We start from the raw sequence: 23,739 nt of genomic DNA on the forward strand, positions 1-23,739 counted from the left end.
TTCAAATCTATTGTAGTTGAGGATATGATGTCATCATTTAAGGGACGCAGATAATATAGTCCACAATATCTATTCATACCAACACAAGAAAGCAGAAGGGGGGATGCAGAACACTTTCATACCCCACTGTCCTAGATTATTCATATTTTGCATGGATTCATCATCCATGTAAGAGTAAGTAGTCTTTTTTTTTCCCCCCAAAGCCATCTGCTAGTTTAACTTTTGTAAAAGCACAACTGATTTCAATTCCATTAGATGCACACATCAGACTGACCAATTTTTCCTCTCTCTCAGCAATTTCTTAATTTTCTGTCAAGCTTATTTTTAAAATACTGAATATGATACTTAACACACTCCGTTCACATGATGTTACAGCATTTTTCATTATTAATTAATGAAAAACCTGGGAATTTGCTAAAGAAAAGCTGAAGAGACTATCAGGTTTGCCAAAAATAAAGTAAAAATCTACAGAGAAAATATTCAAAGTCAATTAATTAGTCTTCTTACCTTGTTCTTTTATCTGACGAATTTGCTTCACAGTTTCTTTCAAGATTGCACATTTGTCAGGTTTAAAGTTAAAGTTGTCAATATCATTAAAATTTGCAAAAATCAGCTCTGCAAGTTCTTCTATGTATTTATTCTCTTGCTCACGATTGCGTTTCTCAGTGCTTCTTTTAGGGCTGAAAGAGGAGTTTATAAAAATGTATTTAATATCAGTTTGCTTGCTTTCTGGCCAGCTCAAAGATGATTTCAAATGGTTTGAGAGTAGTTTAACGAAAACAGAGAGAACTGCCCTCTCTCACTACAAAAATATAACTTGCAAGTTTCTCAAGCAGAAAGGTTTCCTCTGGAACAAGGAAAGGAGCATTAAAAAAGATGTTAGTTATTTTTTCCCAACAGTCATTTTTTTTGTTTCATAAGAGGTTTGGGATTTGAAATTCAAAACAGAAGATTGACCGGGGGGGGGGTGGGGGGGGTGGGGGGGGGGTAGGAATTTGAACATTTACAAGTACCCCTCCACATGGCATTGAGAATCCAAGAAGTATCATATAGAGACAGTGTATGAGAAAATAAAACAGCTTAAAAAGTTAAACCGAACAATCCATACTCCCTGCCTCCTTATGAATTTACAACAGGCAGTTGTAAGAAAAAAACAGTGAATGAGTGGTTATGCTTTAAAATTTGTGTTGGTAATGCAACTGCTATAAAACTGAAAAATATTTTTCAAGTCCCTGATTATGACGTACAAAAGAGGTGGTAAAAAAATCTTAGACTGCCAGAATGAGTGACTGAAGACTCCTTGCAATGATTAGCCAAAAAAGATTTTTACATAGCTCCTATATTGTCACCAAAATTCTGTATTTTGGCACTACACTGGATTCAAAACAAACAAACAAATAATAATAAAAGACAATAGCCCCCACCCCCCATCCCAAACCCACAACAACACAGAATTACTGCATCAGAGTAGTTTGGTACTGACTTCTCTTTGCAAGAATGGCAAGTTTGTCATTTTCTAACTGAAAAGTAAGTGCACATGTAACTTTTTTTTTTTTTTTTTTAAGTCTTTTTCTTTCAGTGTCTTCAGATATAAATGGTCTAACCTGGGTCCAAGCTGGTCGGGATCCTTGCGCTTTCTTGACTCTGCTCTGGATGGGTCAGAGGTATTTTCTCCCAGCCCACTCATCTTGAACACATATCAGCAACTAAAATGGAGAAAGTGCAAGAAAGGGTTATGGTGGAAAAGTCATGAGTTCCGTGTTCATATTTCCAAGTTTCTCGTTCCATGCCCAACTCAGTTTTTACTCAGCAAATCTATAATTTGAAATAGAGTTTGTTTGAAAGGTACCAATAAAACCACTGTGTTTATGAAGCCACAAAATGCTACACAAATCTCCTTCAGAAGAAAATCTGTGCTGGGCAAGCAAAGTGTTATCATCTCTTTGATTGTTACCAGTTATGTAAGAACAGATAAGTACGTTTTGTGCCTGGGTTGCTGAATTTTCATGGCAGTTTTGCAAGGCTGCATGAGGAAAGACAAAGGAAAAGCCATAGTGCCACACAACAAGAAAAATACAACAGAACTGAAATACATGAAATGAAACATGTATCCCAGCTACATAAAAAGGCAGCACATGCAGCTTTAGTTAAAAATGAGAAAAAAATGCTTGCACAAGTACATGTACAATATCATAGAAACAAAACATCTGTCAACACTAGAGATCACTGAGGAACTGATAAATATTTTGTACATAAAATCTACCTCATAAGGAAAATAACTTGTCAAGCTATCATGTGTTAAAACAACACAAGCTTATTATAATTTGTGCAATAAACAGCCTGTGGAAATCCTGCCTCGCTCCTGGCCGTCTGTTGTCCTATGAACTGTAGGAGCACCTGAAACTCACCTGCCCCAGATTACATACTCCTCAGTAGGTACCAATATTCTGGAGGCAGAAACCACTATTACAAAGGGCATAGGGAGATGATGTAAATGATCAAAAAGCTCACGCAAGACAGGGCAGTCCTAGCTCACCATCTGCCTAGTTGCTGCCAGTTTTGTAAGGATGATGGCAGAGATGCTGCCAGACATTTCAGAGAGCTCCTGTATTGTTTGGGATTAGCAGAAAAATAAACAAGAGGGCCATGAAGAAGGCAAGTGTCTCCAGGAGGTGATTCATACCATGTTAAAATAAGAGCTGGAGCCCATAATTCTATGATCACTTCAGACTGGCATAAAATGGAAATTGGGTGTCAAAACAAGGGGGTTCGCCACCTCCCTCAAGCCCTTCATTTCTGCCCTACCAGCTCCCTTCCCTCTGCTGGCCCAGTCAGCCATGCACTGAACTTAATGAGACGACTGCTATGGGTTAAAACCGCAGTCCCCTTCTCCTTTTCTTTTTCAACACTTTATAAAATCTAGCAGCCAGAGTATGTGTTGGAAATAGGATGTTCACACTGGAAATCTTAGTTTTCCCAATGAACTGGCTGAATGAGGATACTGACAGAAACCGCCTGGACACTAAGATCCAAGCAGTTCTGCAGGGATACTGAGAAAGGCTACTTATTGAAACTTGAGCAAGCAGACGAAGACTCGGAGCCATCTCAGATTCAGAACTGAACACCATCTAACATTTTTCTAAATTAAAAAAAAACAAACACAAAGAGGAATAAAAAAATCCTTTCTTTGTACTGAAAATACTTTTTAACCAGTTTGCGGAAAAAGCAGAGTCATTTTCCTTTTTCTATATACTGGTCAAGTTTCATGAAGAAGACTGGATCATGCCTGAAACATATAGCTCCCAGCTGGTCTTTGACATGGATGGTATCAGATTCTATTTGAAAAATGTCTGGATTTATCTTTTTCTCTGTTGAGTCTATACACACATATGTATATCTACATGCACAAACACACTGCCAACGTTTGGAGAACAACCCACTGTAAGAAGAGCAAGAAGGCCCTGGTTCTGCAGCGGAGCAGAGCTGAGCTCTCAAAGGGAAGATGTACCATCACAAACTCTATCATTCAGTACTTGCTGGAAAACTCTCAGTGACCCCAGTCAGAGCATTCAGAGCTCCACACCAACGCCAACCTTACTGCAGAGCATGAAACATCTGCCGCAGCCTCCAGTGTGGTCTGTGACACTGGCTGTTCCTTAACAACTACAGAGCTTTGCCGATTTCTAGCCCCAGCAGTCATTCACATCCTAATTTATCTAAGTACAAAAGTAGAAATATACACTCATCTGATTTGTTAGGAACTAAGCACTTTCTTGAAAATACACAGTTTCATAAGTACCACAAGTAGAGCTCCAACGAAGGAGCAAGATATTATTAAGAAAACTGTGACAATAATTAAAGAGAATTGGTGAGGAGACCACAGTTCCACATCTCTGTCAGTGGAGAGCTGGAACTGTCCTTGGGGCTCTGTTCCAATGACTAAATTTTTCACTGACCAGGGTGAGAAAAAATCATCAGCATGATGAAAGCTGTACATTCCCAAGATCATCTGATCTCCAAGCCAGACTCAGATGGTGACCTGAAGTTCAGAAGAAAAACTAGGCTGGGGAATTCCTTCATTTCTCATGCTTCCCAAGTAATACCTGAGAAATATAAACCTGTTAACTATTTTTCTTCAGAAAAGCAAGCATGACAATTCACAAAAACCTGTCAAACATTCAGCTGTCATCTTCTCCCCCTGGAGCAGTAAGAATTAAAGTCAGAGGTAAGCATTTAGGGGGAACAACCCCCTCCACTCTCCCTTCCTCCCTAAGAAAGCAAATAGGAACAGTTATTGACAGTTATTCTACCTACCCTGTCAGACTTACTTCAAAGGGAAGTTTATTTTTGCAGGAACCAAAGTTTCACCAGTAGCCCCACCAATGCATAGCTCAATTCTTCTGGCATTCACTCTGATGCTATTCTGTAGGAACTTCACTAGGTCTACAGTATCAGCCTTCGGAGGACACATTAAAACTAACCTCCCACCATAAACAACTAAACTTCATCCTTCTGCATTTAAGGGAACATAAGTGGTATCATTCTTAGGAAACTAGCACCTTCTTTTCTCCTTATTAAACACAGTAAAGGTTCTAAACAAACAGTTTATTTATTTATTTTTGTTTGCACTTTCAAGCCGTTACGTCTTTCTCTCAGCAGCATTTATCAGTCTTTTCTTAGAATGAGTTACCCATTTCTTTTTATTCATCATAAAGTTTTTCTGGAAATCTACCACCTACTACCGTGTTCGCTTTCTGCTCTCCCCTATGTCTTCATTAAAAATCACTTTCTATACCTCAAAGATCTGTATCGGCTCTGCAGCTCCTGTGTTGTTGGTGCCTGTGCTCCAGAGCAGAGTGCAAAATCCAGAGTTAGGTGCCTTGGAAAGTGGAGAGTTAGACAGATCATATTAAGACAATCCAAAAAAGGCTCACAGGCCAAAATTAAAGTCATTCAGCAATATCTAGTACACAGTACTAAAATCAAAAGGATGTGCCCTCAAACCCTATCTCCCTAGGGATTTAGGGGCTGATTGGGATAGGTAAAGTTCTGCTATTCTCTTGGGATTCAGAAACTAAAATCCTCTCCTGAGTTAGAAGAAATGAGCATGAATCACCTTTTAGAAGCTGTGGATAGATAATCTGCTTTCCTGCTCTTCCATAATACTACATACCAACTAAACCAGCCAGAAACCGGGCGATGGAGATTTAGTTCCCTCTTAGCAGAGGGGTTTCAAGCCTGTATTTTTCATTACACAGGACAGCGTCCTAGGTGGTAGGCTATCTGCTTGCCAAAACTGCACATTTATGAAGCAAAGAGGGCAAAGTTAATTAACTATTCCAGTGCAGCAGGAATCTTCAGGTGTGTAGCCCATACCACTAAACTCACAGGTAAGTAGTTCAAACACTGCCTTAAGACACAATGGATTGAGGTTTGAATCCCTTAGGTTGAGGAAGGTAGCAAACCTCGATCTCCCATTTCTCAGCAATGACTCTAACAAAGTCAAATCAAAGAGTTGAGTACCCTCCCAGTTTCCTCATGTCTTTTAAAAAGAAAGCCATTTCAAATTTTTTCCATGAGCTAATTCACATTCAGGGTCTATGCATACTACTAGATGAAGATCTCTGGAGGGTCTAGGTACCTCTACAAATTTAATGTGACATAAGCAAGGAACTGAAATCACATTTTTTGGAAGAAAGTACTTCTGGGCACATGTAGTACCGAAAAGCAGGCACCTAGGAAACTTTCAAGTGAGAAGGGGAAAACCTCATGAATTTAGATTGAATTGATAGATGAATTTTAGACATGCAAACAAACATTTGTGGGTCAGGAGCAGCTAAACTGCATAAAGCACTTTTTACGTTCTGCCCTAACTGCCTCCATACACATTAATTTATACATCTCAAAGTTTCTTGGTTATTCATTAATACTAATAGCTTTATAATACACAAAAATTCATAACATTAAATAAATTAGTATTTTTAACAAGATAATTTAGGAACTTTTAAAGTTGTACTAAATATTCTTAGGCTCCTGAACCATGTAGATAGTTTCTCAGACCAGAAAATAAAACTCCTAATTTTGAAGTCTGAATTTTTCCAGGAAACACGACAATTCAAAACTGAAGCCACTGCAAGTAGAATGACAAGTCAGAGACTCAAAGTTTTACTCCAACAAACCTCTCCTATAGGGAACTACCTTGGATTAGAAAGCAGCATTCATCCTGCTCCTCTGATCTTTTTATACATCTCTGCAGGAATTTCCAGAAAGAAGAAAGATAAAGAAATTGAACAGTTCAGTTCATTTAGTGCTTTAGAAGAAATGGAAATGTAGTATCAGCTCTACCATATGTCTTCTGAAACAAAAATCAAGAAAAAGTGGGTAAGACTTATCTAGCATGGTATAGAATAGGAAAAGGATTAACCAAATTGGGAATTAGTAAAAACAAAACCAGCAGTAATCATTGCATTGAGGAGAGAGAGATGGAGACATATGTTTGTTAATGAAAAAAATAATGGTATGTCAGATGCTGAACTAAACCAATTTTTATTTGAAAGAAAATGTCTTACAAAGCTGAATTTGAATGCGTGTCTTCCAGAATGAACTGTCATGCAAGACCAGGCACTCCCTTTTTTATTGTGTAAGTTGTTTGGGAGCTGTACTGCACTCCAAAATACAAACATAATATCCCACTGTGGGATTAGTATTTTGCCTTCAGTGGTGGTAGCAGATTTTTCTTCTCAATATATATTAAGATTTTTTCTGTTTGTCCTACAAAAAACCCCTACAACAGTAACTAAGAGCCGAACTTTTAATGCTGACTCAGATGCCCCTCAAGCTTCAATTCCACTGGGCATCAATGAGGAGCAATGGAGCAATGGAAAGATAAATTCACTCACCACAGAATTTTCATACAAGGAAGGATGTAATTAGGGAGGCAGAATTACTATTACTAAGAATACCTAAAGAACTAATTTTAGGGTCCAACAGATGACCTGTACCGACAGGGCATCTCAGGTAAGTAAATACTTTCTTTGTATTTACATTTAACACCATAAGTGTATTTTCCTGCTCTCTCCGTTTCGCTACCACAGGCCTAAGCATCCAAAATCCTAATAGGCAAAATCACTGCCTAATTTTTCCAACTGTTAAATGTAAATCACAAACACTGAAAAATTAAACTAATAAATTCTTGGGCAGTGTATGTTAGTAATTACAGTCACTGAGACCTAACCAGTTTCTACCAGATGTTGGGAGACTGAAACGACAGAGCCTGAGAGAGGCTTAAATTCTTTTTTTCTCGTTATCAGTAATAAAACAATAGTTTCTGCTCTCATCGTGACAGCACATCCTCCTTCACATCCTCTACCAGCAACCGCTCTAAGTTGAGAGTACACAGAGAGACTTAACCTAATTATAAAGCAATAGTAAACATATTTTTACAGGACATTCATCTTTCAAAGGGAAAAAAAATAAAACAATGTAAACCCAAAAATAAAACACACGAGAGAGAAAAAGAAAATCGGAGGCCCTGTGAAGGAGGAGACAGAAAAAAATCTAGCACAAATCAGTAGCATGAATTTGTAACATCACCTCCATTCCTCAAATGCTGTGAAGGAACATGGTATGCAGACTAAACCTTCCAGCACTGATCCTCAGCATCAGTGAATCCAGTTAATCATCCAGACTCAATGTAGAAGAAGATAATGTGCATTTTATCTCTTATCAGGGCAGGCCATCTTCCAAACAAGGCCCGTTAAACTGTCAGATTTATTATAAGCCTAACAAATGCAGTTAAAGAATAAATGAGGATTACACCTTCAAAGCTGCTGTTTCAATCTGAAAAGTAGCAAACAAAAGGTAAACTACCATATAGCGGACAATCAGGTAGCAGGACTATACTACCACCCTTCCAGCACACCAATATATGCATTTAGTGTACATACAACTGATAAATACAGAAGTGATTTAAAGTCACTGTCTTATTGAGTAACAAAACAGCAAAAATACTGTTTACTGGCCCAAAATATTACAAGACAGTGAAAAGTTTGGCAAAAATTTTCTCTAACAGCCCAATTTAAAAATACAACCAGCTCATATTCCTGTGGTTAATTATAAACTCAAACATACATCCATTATAATTCATACTTTTTTCCTGTGAAGTTCTCATGACTAGAAGCTTTCAGTCTTGGTTTCAAAATTACTGATGTACTCTGTATAGCATTAATTCTGGTAGAAGCCAGAGGAAAGTTGGAAGTCACATGCAACTTCTGATTCTTCACATTTTTTCCTGCTTATGAACTCTTTTTTCACTGGCTCCCTTTCTGAATCAGAAAATATCTAATATTGATACATACTGCAATCTTCAACCCTTTTGAAGAAGGCAACATTTGCTAGCCACTTTCCCTGGCCCCAAAGGAAATCGCTGTCAGAGGCAGGATAAGATGCTAGATCAGAGACTGGAGTCACTGGAGCCTAAGGCCAACCCTTTACTGGTGAGCCACAGCAGTTCAGGAGGAAGGGTTGCTTTGACTCCCAGTACTATTCATTGTAGCACCCATCAGAATCCTAATCAGCTAATTGAGCCTGCCCGCCCCACACACCACACTGTGCTCCGAAAAGCTCAGCCTCCTCATGTGCAAACTTTCTCTTGCATGGGTATTTCGACAAATCCAGGGAGACATGGATAAGGGTTTGGAAAAGAGTAAAAAAATACAGGTAAAAATCAAGGGAAATAAAAGGAGCGGGGAAAAAAAGACTGTATTGTCTGGTAAAATTAAATTAAAGCAAGAGATCCACCACTAAAAGGTTTGACAGAAAAGAAAGTTAAAGATACATTAAACCACCCTCCTGCGTGCCTGGTATACAAAAGCCACGTGTTCTACAACCAACTTACTATACCCATCTTTCATCACTGAACACCTAGAATTGGGATATACCCCAGACAAACCAATGCCAGTCTGCCAAAATAAGTAAGGTGTCCAACACCTTGGTTGGCGATGGTAACCTCACATTAAAAATATAAATTAATTTATTCAAGGGTATGCTTTTTTCCTGAAACAGCACTACCACTTTCACTATAGATGAAACTGCCTAAAATTTTTGCCACCCTACAACAGTCACGCAGTATAAAGCAAAAACAGAAAACAGAGTTTCTATAAGGAAGGTGGTAGCAGCCAGCTGAAAAACTCTAGTCACCTTTAAAGTACTTGTACTAAAATCTGATGGGCACCTGCAGCCTTTTCCATCTGAAAATAACACTTGTTACTTAGAAGATACAATTTCATTTGAAAGACAGCCTGTTAGAGGTACCATTAAAACAAGATTTATGGTAATATTTACTAAATTCTACTGTATTCTTGAACTCCACAAACTATAATTAAGAAAAGGAACATAATTTACTAGCAAATGCCATTGAGCCTGGATATGAAAGAACAAAAAACTGGCTCCAACACCTACTACTCACATTTTTGCTCAGTCTACAAAAAGCTGTAACAGACTATAAACAAATGTTTAAGCCAAAGGCTCCTTCCTCAACAATATCTTTTCCCTCACTCCTGGGTAATGGCTTTAAGAGTGGTGTATTAGACAGTAAGAAGAAGACATATTCCATTTGCAGCCTGAAAGCCAATAATGCTCATGAATTTTTTACCTGAAAGACACTTCAAGATGCCACTGGGAAGACTGTCTAATAAACACATTAGGCTGCAAATGGGCAGCAGCAGCTCTTTAACACATGCTGTAACAATCAAATAAATGGCTAACATTAATGTTGAGTGTTACAGACTGGTATTTAATAGGACTTTCTTTAAAATCCACCTAAATCTTGAAGGAGAAAGAGGTTTTTCTCAGCTACTCAAAACCACGGGTTTGAGGAACCCCTGGTTCTGCTTGAGTCTTTGCAAAAACCCCTCCAGGCTGACTCCAGCACTGTAAGATGGCTCCTACCTTCTGTATTCCCATAGGCTAAGGCTCTTAACAGAGCCACTCACTCAGCTGCTTACGGATTAGCCTACGTCAGCTACCTCTAATATGCCCAGGAATAGCAAGACTAGGCTTTAATAAGACAACAGAGAAAAAAACATCAGAGGAAGAAAGTACCAATTTTTTATATAACATACATGAGGTCTGCTCCATTTCCAGTTTTAAAGAGGAAAAGGTCTGTTTTCACCAAAACATCATCAAAGAGGAGGCAGGTGGTACTACTGCAAAAAATTGTTCGAGACTCTATTGTAATTTCAGGTTTGGGATTCTACCTCTCTCTTGTTATCAAGAATTGTTTCTGATACTTGATACTCAAGGACAAAAGAAATGTAGCTTAATACCACTAAAGCTCCCCTTAAAACACCAGATTATAAAACAAAATACAATGCCAGAACATTAGTTTTATCTATGCCAGTCATTCTTGCATCCTTTTGTTTGTCATGGGTAGCTAAGTTCAAAAAAAAAAAAAAAAAGAAAAAAGAAAACACAAGTCATTCAAAAACCATTTAACCTTCTAGGTTGCATTTGATAAGTATCAAACCATGGCTGCAGAAAATATTAAGCCTGCAAGCATTTTCACTAGAAAAGGAGGAGTCCAAATTCCCATGTTTATTTAATCTAGAATTTTTCTTATAGTTCACAATTATTAACAACTTTACTTATGAGACTGATTCAGAAGCCTAGTATTTCAAATCTACTGTGATTGAAAGTAAAACTGTGAATAGCATAGCTGACAAATGAAGCAAATCTAACAACATAGAAAAGGATATTATTATAGGAAATTCTGTATTTAAATAGCTTTCATTTCCAGTTGATGATACTTCTGGAACAGTGAGTTAAGCATATTTTAACTCCTACTGAGTCCTCTCTGCCAATCTCAGTTTCAAAACTGTTGCTTGTCCACTGAAATTCCCACACGAACTTTCACCCCCCAGAAACTACCAAAGAGCAAGGGGAAAACCAGACCAGAGAGAGGGGAAGAGTGAAACAACTGCTCTCACAAGTGTAAGGCACCATGGAAAAACTCAAATCCAGGAACATTTTCTAATCTCATAAATATAACTGATAGAAATGTATACATTATTTACAATACCAGTAAGCTTATACAGTTCAGTGTGATTTTCAAGATGCCTATCTTAGCAGTGAGAAAAATATGACAGATCACAACAGACAAGGGCATTTAAGCATCTCTGTGGTGTGGGCATGCCTACATTAGGACTTAACTCCTGACAGTTAACTGCCTGTCAAATACCAGTCTGTTTACTTTAGATAAAACATATTCCATTAATAAAAAGCTCAGGAAACTGGGTTCCAAAAGGGTAAAAAGTAAAAAGCCGAGGGCAAGCCAGAGAGAACAGCACTGTGTTTCTGCATCAGTTGTATACAGTAAGTAATCCATAGACTTATTGAACCTATACACAGAAATATCAAACCTATCATATTTGAATTAGAGTTCCATCACTTATCAATCTCAGTTTCAATGACTTCACACAGCTAGAGAGGTGTTGGTCCTCCTGGTCCCCAGAAGGTAGCACCTCTACACTCTAAGGTACAACGTGATGTGCAACCCAAGCTTGCACTGAAGTCTCAGCAAGAAATGCTTATGTTGCATGCCACCTTTCATAGCTCTAACCTGGTCGTCAAAATAATGTTCCTTCAGTCCCAGAGTAGATACTGTTACTGAAAACACATGACCTTACTGAAATTTTTGTGGCAGTTCCGAAAGCCCACCTCTGTTCTTCTCTGGTGCCTAATGAAAAATTGAACTCATGTTACTGATTTACACGTAGCTGCCGCACTAAGAGGGTTTCTTTTTCTCTTCTACCAAACCACCTATTACTAGGAAGCATATTGAAACTTCAGGCCATTCTTTCAAATGCCAAGCACTGCATTAAAACTCTGATTTGCAAGAAGTGTACCTAAACATTACCTAAAGCATTTCTACACATTTTGACATTGTTATCATGGCGAACGAATAACATACTCCACACATACCTACCTACAAGTAACACCTATATACTCCACACTTCCTTCTAAAACATTGAGATGCTCTCATAAGCATGCATATAAGTTAACAGTGTATAACAATAAAGTTTCAATTTAAGAATCAAGAAGTCAAGCCACTTTGTTCCAGAAGGCTGGAAGTTAACAACAGACCTATGTTCAAGTTAAATAAATGCTAGCACTCAGCTCCAGAAACGGCCACAGACAGTCATAGTAATGTTAACAGCTGGCTATGAGGTGAATTCGACTTCACGTTCACATCCTCTGTCAGTCAGGGATGTGGCTGGTGCCCACACAGGATTCAGAACCCTGCATCACTTCTTGAAATTGTATACCCAAGTCATCTTCTTCAGTACAGTGCCTGGCTTACCCATCCTCTCTGCCTCTGAAATGCATTTAGAGCATCTCCCCTGGAAAACTCGGTGTCCTTCCTCAGCCTAAGGTGGTTTGCCTCAGCCCTGGTCCTAGATGGTGCCCTGGTGACAAGGACATGGTCCTGGATGCTATGGGAGAGACCAGAGGGAGTTTGGCCCCTATCCCGTGTTTGCATGAACAGGTAGTTCCCCTCAGCAGGTGCTTCCTGCTGATACTGGTACCCATGCCAGTATCATCCATTTGTACTGGAGCAGCAGTGTAAGAGCTGGGAAGTAAAAAAAAAAATTATTACTCTTTTCTTATTAAAGTTGGAAGAACAACCAATTTAATACATGGTTTTTGAGACAGTACAGCTATACGCATAAAAGATTATACTTGTATCATCTCCCAATATGCAGAATTACAGTTTTGTACTTAATACAGATGTATGTTAGATGTATGTCAAACTCTTGGCAAAGCCATTGAGAGTACTAACTACACACATTGTTACTAAGCACAAAAATCAAAACTAATAGAATAAATTATGCTAGAGCCACCCACAAGTGTCTTGCAAACACTTACGAAGTACAATTAACTTGATAAAAATTAAATGTCCATAGTAGCCTGTACACCCTAATCAAATACATTCTTAATACACCCATGAGTTTAAAAACTGATCGATGAACACAAATAACAATTACTAATGACTTCAAATTTCATGTCGGTCTTCATTCTATTTGCTTTAGTAAAATACCGCAACCAGCAATAACAAAAGAAGATGAAAGTTTAATTGTCATTTTAAAGCATTTAAAAGGAAAACACGACTCAAAAATCTTGTTGCTTTAGTTAGTCAACTGCCATATACACACACACTTATATATGAATACAGACTATGACCAAATAAAACATACATAGGAATAGCTGTATAAGTCAAATGAAAGAGACATTTAGTTAGTGACTAGTCTGTCATGGAAGTTAATAGCAGATGCCTCAGTAAAAAGTACAAGGCAGCTGCAGAATGATCCTTTCCCCTGGTGTCTCCTCTCTCTGTCTCTGACAATCAGTGGTTCAAGCTTAGCTGTGGTGTTGCTGTCCCTCCTCCTCCCTCTGAACCTGTCTTCAGTTGTGCCTAATTCCTTCTTAAATCCATATATACCTTTGGCCTCCACAACACTTACAGGCAACACCTTATAAGCTTTACCACAGCTCCCTTAACAGCAGAAATGACACTCTGGAAAAAGATGAAGAGTTCTAAGGGGATGCTATGACTCAATTGAAATAAATCAGCATTTTATCACTGACTTCACTGAAGCTTGGATTTTCCTCCAAGTCTACTAGAGGAAGATGTCAAACTGTTATTTCTCTCTTTTGTAGGACATAAATCACTCCATGGGTCTGACACAACTATGCTTGTATCCTGCAGCCCAAGGAAAACAAGGTTAGTCTACTATTAAAGCTGAATGTTCATTACCAGCCATTTTATTCTCTTTGTAAAAATAACCTGAAATTAATTTGTGTTAATAATGAAACCATTTAAGGTAAAGAAGAACCACAAGTGCTAAGAATGAATTAGCATATATTCCAAGTATTTTTAATTTTGGAATATAATGAAATATAATTACTAAAGAGGGGAAGAAACACCCACTACATTCAGAGAAGGAGTTGACCAGAAGCCTGCAATACACTGCCCCAAAGTAAAAATAACACATTTAAAACTAGTTGGACTGAACACCTGGAAAAACTTCAGGAAAAGCAACAAAAATAATTTTATTACCATGCAGTTCCAACAGAAGTTTATTAATGAGAATCTTGTGTTAAATGGTTGCTCAATCACAACAGCCTATGCTATCAGGAATGGAAAATCAGAGCACTACAGAATCTTGATGAAGTTTGTTTAGGGACAGCGTGCATAGGAAAAAATTAAATGGGAACAGCAAAGAGGAGATTCAGGTACAACACACACTGCAAATTAAGTGCATTTACCATAAACTTTTGGTTTGATTCTTCATTTAGGATTTTCATCAAATTCCTGCGGTCTTCCTTACACTCTGTATCCTCACATCCCAGCCAGCCCTTCCCAATCTCTCACTGTACAACTCCAGCTATCAGAGAAACTACCCGCAGGGTCAGCCGCAGTCTCCCAGGCATTGAGAGTAGCTCACTTCTGAAAGACACAGGCTTTCAAATCTTACCTCTCACCTTCAGAGACTAAAGCATTACTTGCTAATAATAATTTTTAGTCCAATTCAGGCATCCTTCTAGGCCTGCCACAGCTGAACGTAAGCGAGTAAGAAAAGCTAAGGAGGAATGCAGGCAGTAAGACAACTCCATTGGGATTTCCTTGCAGGTACAGTGATTATCAACTTACAGACAGTCTTCTCGTTTACTCAGCTCAGACAGCTTGGCTTGTAGACCAGTCCTCAGTCCTTAACTCAGCTTTCTTCTTGCAATTATGTGGCTATTCTGTAGTAGTGTGCTAACAAATTTATTGCATTTTTTAATGAAGTAGATTCTGAAAATCAAGGTTGTTTTCACACCTTTCCTCATTTTTTTCCCCTGTTCCTAGTCTAACTAACTAAATAAAATCGCACTGAAAAATCTAACCAGCCAGCTGATTTCCTAATGACATTTGTTATTAAATATCGTGCTAAGAGCTCAGACTTTCCAAGAAGGGTTTTTTTCTTACAACATGGTGTATTTTGTAATGTAGTCATGTCTTCCCTCCTTCCTTGCACAAGAAATTTACCTTACAAAGATGACAACAACAAAGAAGAAAAAAAAAAAGGGGGGGCGCAAAACTTTTTGAACACTACCAGTGTAACCTTTATGACTACAGTAGCATACAGAATTTTGAAGAGTGGGCAAACAAAATTACTCTGGTCAAAGATAATGTTTGAAGTTTTATATATGCTACATACTATACTTCTGTAAGAAATTGCTTATGAAAGAAAACACCCAAACTTGAGTTTTGTGAGAACACGGAGCCACGGAACACAGTCTACACAAAAGGTTGATTTTGTTCAAATTTCCCCCCTTAATACATCCTAAAAGGCATCAGGCAAATCAAAATGACCATACAAGCAACAAAAATCTATTTTTCTACAAAACATAGGTGCCAACATTTTCAGTATGCACTACTCGGCCCCCGCTATCTTGTTAGATCTTCCGTAATGAAATAAAGGAAGAAAACACAAGAAGCAGAGAGGAAGTTTCATTGTTCTTGCGGCTTCGACATTTGGTGCCACGAACGTGACGGGCTCTCAAGCCTCTACTCAATGGCACCGCCTGCCTCAGGCCTCTGTATCAAGATGTAGGTATATTGCAATTAAAATAATCAAACCAAGACAAAAGAGAACAAGCAAATAAATAGCGCTAACTTGTTTATGTTTCTGGCTCTGCCCTCACAGTATGAAATAAAGTCTCTTCAAACACATTCTACGTTAATTTGAAAAACAATAATATTTTCCTTCCCCCCTCCTATCTCAAAGTAGCATGAGTTTTTCAAAGTCCTAAATAAAATAAACTAAGGCATTTCCTGTATGTATTTAGTTAATTATTAAACGGATTCTAAGCATGATAGTCACCACCATTTCAATATGAATCTGGGAAAACACACTTTTAGCAAACTGCCAGCGCGCTGCAGTAATGACTAGTTATATGCATCTTCGCAATCCTGCCCTTAACTTTGGAGGCAAAATTCTAGGCAAGTGACAATCAGCACTCCTACGCAAATCCAAACACTTCATCTTATCTTTTTTTTTTTGTGGTCCAGAATTAGTGTATTGCTGTGAGGTAACGAGCAATGCTGGGCTTAATGCTGTGTACGACAGGAAAATAAAGCCAACAAGCCTGCAATAACTTCCTGAGCAGGGGAGACAGCATACTATCTTCACTTACTACAAGTAACCATCTATAACCTTTTTCAGGGGATATTATTATTTAATTAATCTGCAATATTAAATGTTGTCCTCCCAAGGTTAAAAGAAAGGTAAATACTGCCAAGATATTTAATGACATCAGCATGCATAACCATGAGATAAATATGAGGTCTGAAGATTAACTGAATGTCATTCTGTTTACGGGATCACATACTTGTAAAGAAAACTATTAAGATTAGAGAGAAAGTTATATAACGACTATGAATGTTTTAGTGTGTTTTTTCTACTGAAGCTCTTGGTCAGAAAGAGAAAGCTTTATTGCAAAAATGTCTCAGTCTGACTTACTCTGTACTTTTTTCATGTGCATAGAAATTACTGAATATTGAATAGTAATTACTGCAATGAAAAGACACTCTCAGGCTCCACCTCCTCGTGACAGTGGGAAAATATAGATGGGTTTGCGTATTATTCTGGATGCCAGAAAACTTGCTTACAAAAATATTTCCTGTGCAGTGACTAAGATATATTTAGCCTCATAAACCCATAAAACTGTCACAGGCAACCACAAGTACACCTGTAGCCGTTAAAAAGGGGGGAAACTACAGAAACTGGAGAATCAAATTTACATTATTTCTTTGTATTTGTTATTTAGAAACATTATCTTTAAACTCTCTTGCTCAAAAAGAAATTAGCTTTTCCTCCCACCCCCCCAAAACTACACCTCCCTTGCCCGCCCCCCCCCAACATCCAGACACCTACAATGCTCACATGGGAGCACACATACGTGCAAAAAGAGAGCACTAACAATGAAGTCACGGCACTTCAGAAACACACCTTGTCGTCTTCCAGCCTTTGCAGTTGAAGGCAGATCTCACTAGTATTTCTGCGTCTTCAGATCAAGATGTAGATAAATTCCCCATCCATCACATTGGCTTTTTATTAAAAACAGGAGGAGGAAAAAAAAAAAGGAAAAAAGAGTAATAAAAAAAAAAAAAGAGGAGACAATTACCAGTAAATTTACAGCCTTAAAAATATCAGCTCTCCATTATCCCAAACCAGTGTTATGTCTTGATGTAAACCAAAGCACATGCTGAGTGAGGACGTGCGCACACAGCAGCTTATCATCTCTGTCATCTGCTTCTAATGACAGCTGACAAACTGGCCACGCTAATCCTTCCCTAACTGCTGATCAGAGAGATCCCCCTTTGACAATCCAGCATGGTGGAGTACTCGAAAATTCCTCCTGCTTCTGTTCTGTTGCTGCTCTAAAAAGCAGTTTCCTTTTCATTGAGATAATAGCCTTTTCTGCAGTCACGTGGCGCCCGGGCTACATTAGCAGAGCTTGATGATAATAGACAGAGTAACTCCCCTCCCTCCCTTCTGCTGATTTTAAGGGTACGACTCCAGGAGAAACCCAAACCCGGCACACTTGAAATCATTTTGCATCTTCCTCTATCGAAAAGCAAACTGTGCTGTTGGAGAAGAGGAATGCGTGCGCTCTCTCTACTTCTTGCATCAAACCTAATTAACAAATACGGTTTTAGGCAGTGCCTTCGTTGGGGCACACACACTGGTCATAAACATGTCATATGAGACTAAACTGAATATTAAGCACGCTTAATACTGAATAGATGGCATGCCAGAATTGCTCTTTTCCCCCTAGAGTACTTTAATTTTTTGCTCTTAATTTTAGTTCTGCTGCAATAAATACTCTTCTCTCAGCAACATCGTATGGTTCAACTCCTCCCAGCACCCAACTCTCCTGCAAATACGAAAAAGCATAAGTAACAAATGATCTGCACTACAAACTCCAGTGTGCTTCCCTTTTTCTTCTTTTTTTTTTTTTTTTTTTTTTTAAAGTAACATCATTTATCTTACTTCAGCTCAGTACCCTGACAAACATCTTAAGCATGTTTTAAATACACTGCCCAGTGGGGAAACCTACCTAAGCTTTAGCTTCAGAGTTCACATCCCTCCTGAGCGCCAAGCCCCGGACGGGTTTGCACCTCACTGTTCAGAAGGTTTCCTGCTTGTAAAAGGCAAAGTATACAAGCAAACATACTGCTCTGTTCTACCTTCACTGAAATATTTCACAGGCTGAAAGCAGAACCTTTCCTCATCTGTGCTAGCACACTGTTTCCCTGTTACCTTGGTGCACAGCATAAAGACATCCAATTTATTCCCCCCGGGTCTGTCCACCTCTGACAGCGCTGGGCACTGCAAGAGGGCACGGACCGGCACAGCCTTTCAGCTGACATTTCAGTGTTGGGGTTTGCAAACTGTTTAAGAAAGCTGTGGATGAAGCATCTTAAAGTAATTTTCAAGCCCGCAAAACAATTTTTGCAGCTTTATACCTACTCTTTTCCAATCTGATTAGGAAACAGAATTATCTCATTTTCTCCTTTTACTTCCATCTTTTCCCATTACACCAGATCATTCTCCTTAAAGACGACATTGATCATAAACTTACAGTTTCTCCAGAAATTGAAAAGGTTAGTGCTAGAGACTGTGGTTGTACTTGTAGGGAAATAAGGTGGAAATTGTGATGAAATAGTGGCTATCCCGCACACACCATCTTTGCCAACGTTGCCCATCACCTTTTCTGTTTAATCCTCTCCCCAGAGACAGCCTTCCTCAGGGAAGGGGCCCTGCCCAAGGCTCTGGGGGATCCCTGCTCCTGGGCTACGATCAAAGCTGAGGCATAACCTTTCTGCGGCTGAGGAGCTGGAAACGAAACGGGAATGGGGTCCTTTCTGTAGCAGCATGAATCCTCTTTTCTACTCTTCCCTTTTCCATGCTTTAGAGAGAATCTGTGAGAAAGAGCCTCAGTCCAGGAGAAAATAATCTGGTTCCAAAAGGAGGCTATATAATACACTACATTCAGCAGAAAAACATATAAACATATACACTAAATTGAGAGGGGTTTTTTTTGCCAGTGCTTTCTAAGTATGTCCTTCCATCTCAAAGCGCCACACTACATAGGGTAAGCAAAATGAACATTATTCGGAGCACATATAACTTTAAGCCCAATAGAACAAGAACTGCTTTGCAATCTTAACTTTCTTTTATTAAAACAAATTGTCACTTGCATTTTCTGTATTAATTCCTTAGCTGAAGGAACGTGCATCAAGCATACTGGTTAAATTGGAAAATGATACAAATGTGGGAAAAAATGTGAGGATTACAGAAAGCATCTCTGATATTCAGGAAAATATATTAATAGACAAGCACCAGAAGGAAAATAAGCTTTAACAAGAACACACACACACAAAATACTTCACTTGTGAAGTACAAATCTAAGGAAAACAAAAAATGCAAGCCTACCAGTCAGATACCATAGGTAGAACTGTACTGCTGACATTTGCAGGAATTGTAAGAGAATAAATTCAAAGACAACACAATATGGTGAGCACAAACACAATCATCACAGTGTTAGGGAAGGTATTATGTGTAAATAAAAAGGAGGAGGTAACAGAAAAGGGTCGTTGTAGCAATAAAATACGAATTGAAGACTGAAAGCAGTGAAAGTATACAGATGTTGTTAAAAAGATTGCTTGGTGAAGAACAGAGTACAGATAAAGCAAATGGAGAAGAGGGAACCCATCACTGCAATGCACAGACTGATTCTAGACAAAAAGGGAAAGAAGAAATAAGTGAAAAAATATTCCAGTTAGAAAACACCGGTCTGAATATAAATAAGGAAACCTGCAACTGCAAAGGAGGAAAGGCTCTTTGGTTTTATCAGGCAGTGAATACACACTTCCAATGGAAATGACAGAATTGTTGCTTCCTTTCAAATACAGTTTCACAGGAATCGTACACATAATTTGGGGATGAGCAGGTGATCAGGACCAGACAGACATCTTACACAGCAGAAGAGGTTCATCTAAGTTTTCTCTAAGAAATATATTTCATTAATACTTCATTTTGTTTGCCCAGCCATAGGTGGCTTTGCAGTAGACACAGGGAAGCTGCACCTTCACTGAAACATTTACAATTTTTGTTTTAACATGATCAAATAATTGAAATTGCTAAACAGAAAACTGCTTTCACTGCATGCATTTCACAGTTCTCTTGAGTTTGTGCTTTCTTTTTCTTCCTTTATTTTCTCTTAAGAAAGAGTGAATTGGGCAGAGACAAGAACATATCACGACACAATCTGGTGTTGCTTGCCCTTCTTCTAACATACCTGCACCTGAGGCAAGGACTGGTGAAGCAATCCCAAAACATCTTTTCAAGTCTTTTTAATCCCCAAACATGATTTTTTTTAGTCCTTTCTCTCACACTCTATACCACATCCAGGAGGATCCAATTCCACCTTCATAATCCCTTCAATCCTCTCAGTTTGGAGTACCCAAAGGGGCACCATAATTGCCAGCTATAGTGATGGCCCTTGTTTACACCACAGAATAGTAAGACACTTCAAAATGTGTTTGAAAGATTACAAAGCTGACTTGCTAGGCTTTATTCAAGGCAAGAGGCCGCTGACTTTTAGGAAAGCTGACTAAGCAGCTTTAAGTACTGCTTGTGAGAAAGACTGGAAGGGCAAAGCCCCGCACCAGCACAGAGAACGACAAGCAGAAACTACTAGGACTGACTGCCAAGAAGCACAATAAGGATATTACTGCTCAGGCCAGGAACAAAGACAGTACAAATATTTTTTTCATGTGTTACATTTCAGTAAATGCAGAAGCAAGCATCCATTTTTCAAATATTAGGTCAATTTTTAAAATTCTTCTATTTGAGCACTAACAAAACCATTATGGCTTCCTCATCAAAACTGGAAATGTGTTACTTATGTGTCAACGATACTAACATTTTACCAGTTCAGGAACTCCTAATTCACCACTACTTGAAAACAAAGTAGATTTTTCTTTTTCCTTTACCAGCTGAAGAAAAATAGATAGGATACTGTAGATAAATCTAGTTTTTCTGAGCTTTTCATCTCCTCTTGAGGGACACAAGAATCATATCAAATGTATTTCCACTGGAATTTGGAGCACTTGGCATTTCTCACAGTCAGTCTCTGTATTAACAGTACATATACCTACAGTGCTAAGTACCTTGCGACTTCTGTCCATACGAGGGCAATGAAAAGACACTCCCTCCTCTCTCAACCTCTCAGATATTACTGTTGACTTCTCTTCATAGTATGAAAATGTCCGTGCTTCTTGAACACAGCTTACCAAAGCTCTCATAACTTCATAAGCATGCACCCAGCCACCCACTCCGAGTATTCTGTCTGCAAGTTTCTGCAATATCTAACTGGAGAGTTCAATACTGCAGTGTGTGCTATATATAGCAATTAAGTTCTGTAGGGGCACGTCCATTGACAATTGTGGTGATTTTTTTTTTTTTTAATACAAGTTTGATGACTATGGTTAACTGAGATTTTTGAGTAATGGTTGGTTGGGATTTTGTCTTTTTTTTTTTTTTTTTTTTTAAAGTCTCTACTGCTTCACTCACCTTTAATTAAGAAGGCATTTGAGACAAGAAAAAGGGGTTCTTTCAGTGCAACCTGGAAAATGGTCAACTGGCTCAGCTCTTTCTCCTTTTGTGAACTAAAAAAGGGTCAGAGTCTCTGCTTTGGGGTGCTTGCCAGTGCTCTCTAGGGGTTATACACAGCGAGGTGCTCTCTGGTGGAGATGGGCCTCAACCCACAGAGACCCAAGTTCAAGCCAGCGAGTTGCTTCCATCCGCACTGACAGCACACGAGAGGAACTCAGCACAGGAAGTTGAGCAAGCAGAGAAAACCAGAACTAGAATGGAAATACTACAGCACAGAAATAAATGTTGTATTAACATGATACGTTAACATAAATGTAATAACATCTAGTGCTACCATCCGTTTTTAATGGAATGTAGCTAAATTATGAAGAGTCCAGGATTTTTTTTTTTTTAAGGGAGTGACTTTCAGCTCTACAGAATGTGCCTTTCACTGAATGTATTTTTTAAATCAGCTCAAACTCTTTATTTCACCTCACCCCAGAACAGAAGTACTTATATGGGAAAAGACTTCTAATAATAAAAGGTTCCTGAAACCTGCAGACCAACAGCTGGCAAGATTCAATGGCTGAGATTTAAATTAGACAAAAGTTTAAATTAGACAAAAGTCAGACTAGAAAATGTTTGTTATTAATAGTGGAACAAAATCATACTAATTCACCCAAGGATAAGGTAGGTTTTCTTTAACGTTGTCTCAGCTAGAAACAAAGATATTTCTAAACGACATCATATGGCTCAATCAAGGTAGAGGATTGAGGAAGAAATCATTTGGTGAAATTTTATGGTCTCTGATAACCAGGCAGGGCAGCACAGTGTAACGCTCCATCTGGCCATAACAGCAACGCTGTGTGAACTCAGCAAGATTTGATAACATTGCCTGTGGTTTTCCTTGAAACAGAAAATTGCTGTTGTGTTTAATGCAAGTAGGACCTCTACCTTCAGTTCAGGATACAGCAAATTACTCTACCATACCTGGTAATGAATATGTGGGTCTCTGCACCTAGACCTCTCTCCAAAGAGAAAGTTAACATTTCCCAGTAAGTCATAAAAGTCTCGTGTCTCGTCTGTGTTCAGTAGTTGTCTTCTAACTGCTAGTGGTTTGCAGACATTGCCATGCATTTGAGAAGCCAGTTCCCATGAGCAGCAAGGAGGAAACACACAGAGGCTATCCTGCAGACCCTGAAATTCTGGGCTTTCAAATTCCTCCAGGAGACCTCACTGAAGAAGGGAGACTCCACCAGTTACAACTAGATTCACATGGGGGAAACTGGAACACAGGGACGGTTGCTCTTTACAAATTTAAGAATAAATAATAAGACAATTTAATGCTGCATCACCCACTCTAGCCAAATCTTACAAACATGTCAAACAGCACTAAGGCAGTGTAAATGCTGAACAGTAAACAGTGATGAACAGTAAACACTGAAAACTGACCTCCTGCTTTAACCATTAGGAATTTAGTGCACAGTAAAGCAGGGTCATGCCCCAAATTTTGGTGTTATTAAACATCCAGAGTATCAGCGGATTATACAAGGTACACAAGAGAAACTAAAGAAAGTTAGCTTTTCTATTAAGAATTTTAAAGTGTTCTGGTGATACTTTCTATCAGTATCAGACAGAATAATGAAAAAAACCCTGTTTAACTGAGCCCAAGCACAAATACTCCTGAAAACTACAAGGACTGTCAGAGATAACACTATTTGATGAGAAAACCAAGAGCCAGACTGCAGCCTACCAAGTAAAACAAAAGTGAAAGGAAAAGCAGCAGCAGCTGGAATTCATTTGATTTACAATCAAATAATTAAATACTCTCAACTTTAGGACAATTGGTCTGTGCTCCTTTTTATGATGTTGATGCACCAAAATTGAGATGTAACTGAAGTATTGTGAAAATTTAAGAACTTCAAATTTTACTTGTTGAGGGTAAAAGATAAAAAACCCCAAACCTTGTGCTAATAAAATGGCAATCACTGAATGTAGAGTATTAAGAAATATTTAAAACAATCACAGTTAC

The 23,739-nt window shown here is 38.5% G+C and overlaps 1 protein-coding gene across 8 annotated transcripts in view; it reads right to left on the bottom strand.

Moving 5' to 3' along the window:
- The window catches only part of NCOA2 (nuclear receptor coactivator 2), a 198,746-nt gene that overhangs the window by 79,980 nt on the left and 95,027 nt on the right, over window positions 1-23,739 (bottom strand). For 6 of the 8 annotated variants that reach the window (XM_075023434.1, XM_075023426.1, XM_075023427.1 and 3 more), the window contains 2 exons: window positions 1,605-1,706; window positions 508-680 (listed from right to left, as the gene is read on the bottom strand). In XM_075023434.1, the coding sequence (XP_074879535.1) occupies window positions 508-680; window positions 1,605-1,687 (256 nt within the window). In that variant the 5' untranslated portion in view covers window positions 1,688-1,706. Of the gene's footprint in view, window positions 1-507; window positions 681-1,604; window positions 1,707-17,054; window positions 18,647-23,739 lie in introns of those variants that run through there. The other 2 variants (XM_075023431.1, XM_075023433.1) reach the window with 2 other exon arrangements.

Source organism: Buteo buteo, chromosome 3 (genome assembly GCF_964188355.1).
Source record: "Buteo buteo chromosome 3, bButBut1.hap1.1, whole genome shotgun sequence".
Lineage (NCBI taxonomy): Eukaryota > Metazoa > Chordata > Aves > Accipitriformes > Accipitridae > Buteo > Buteo buteo.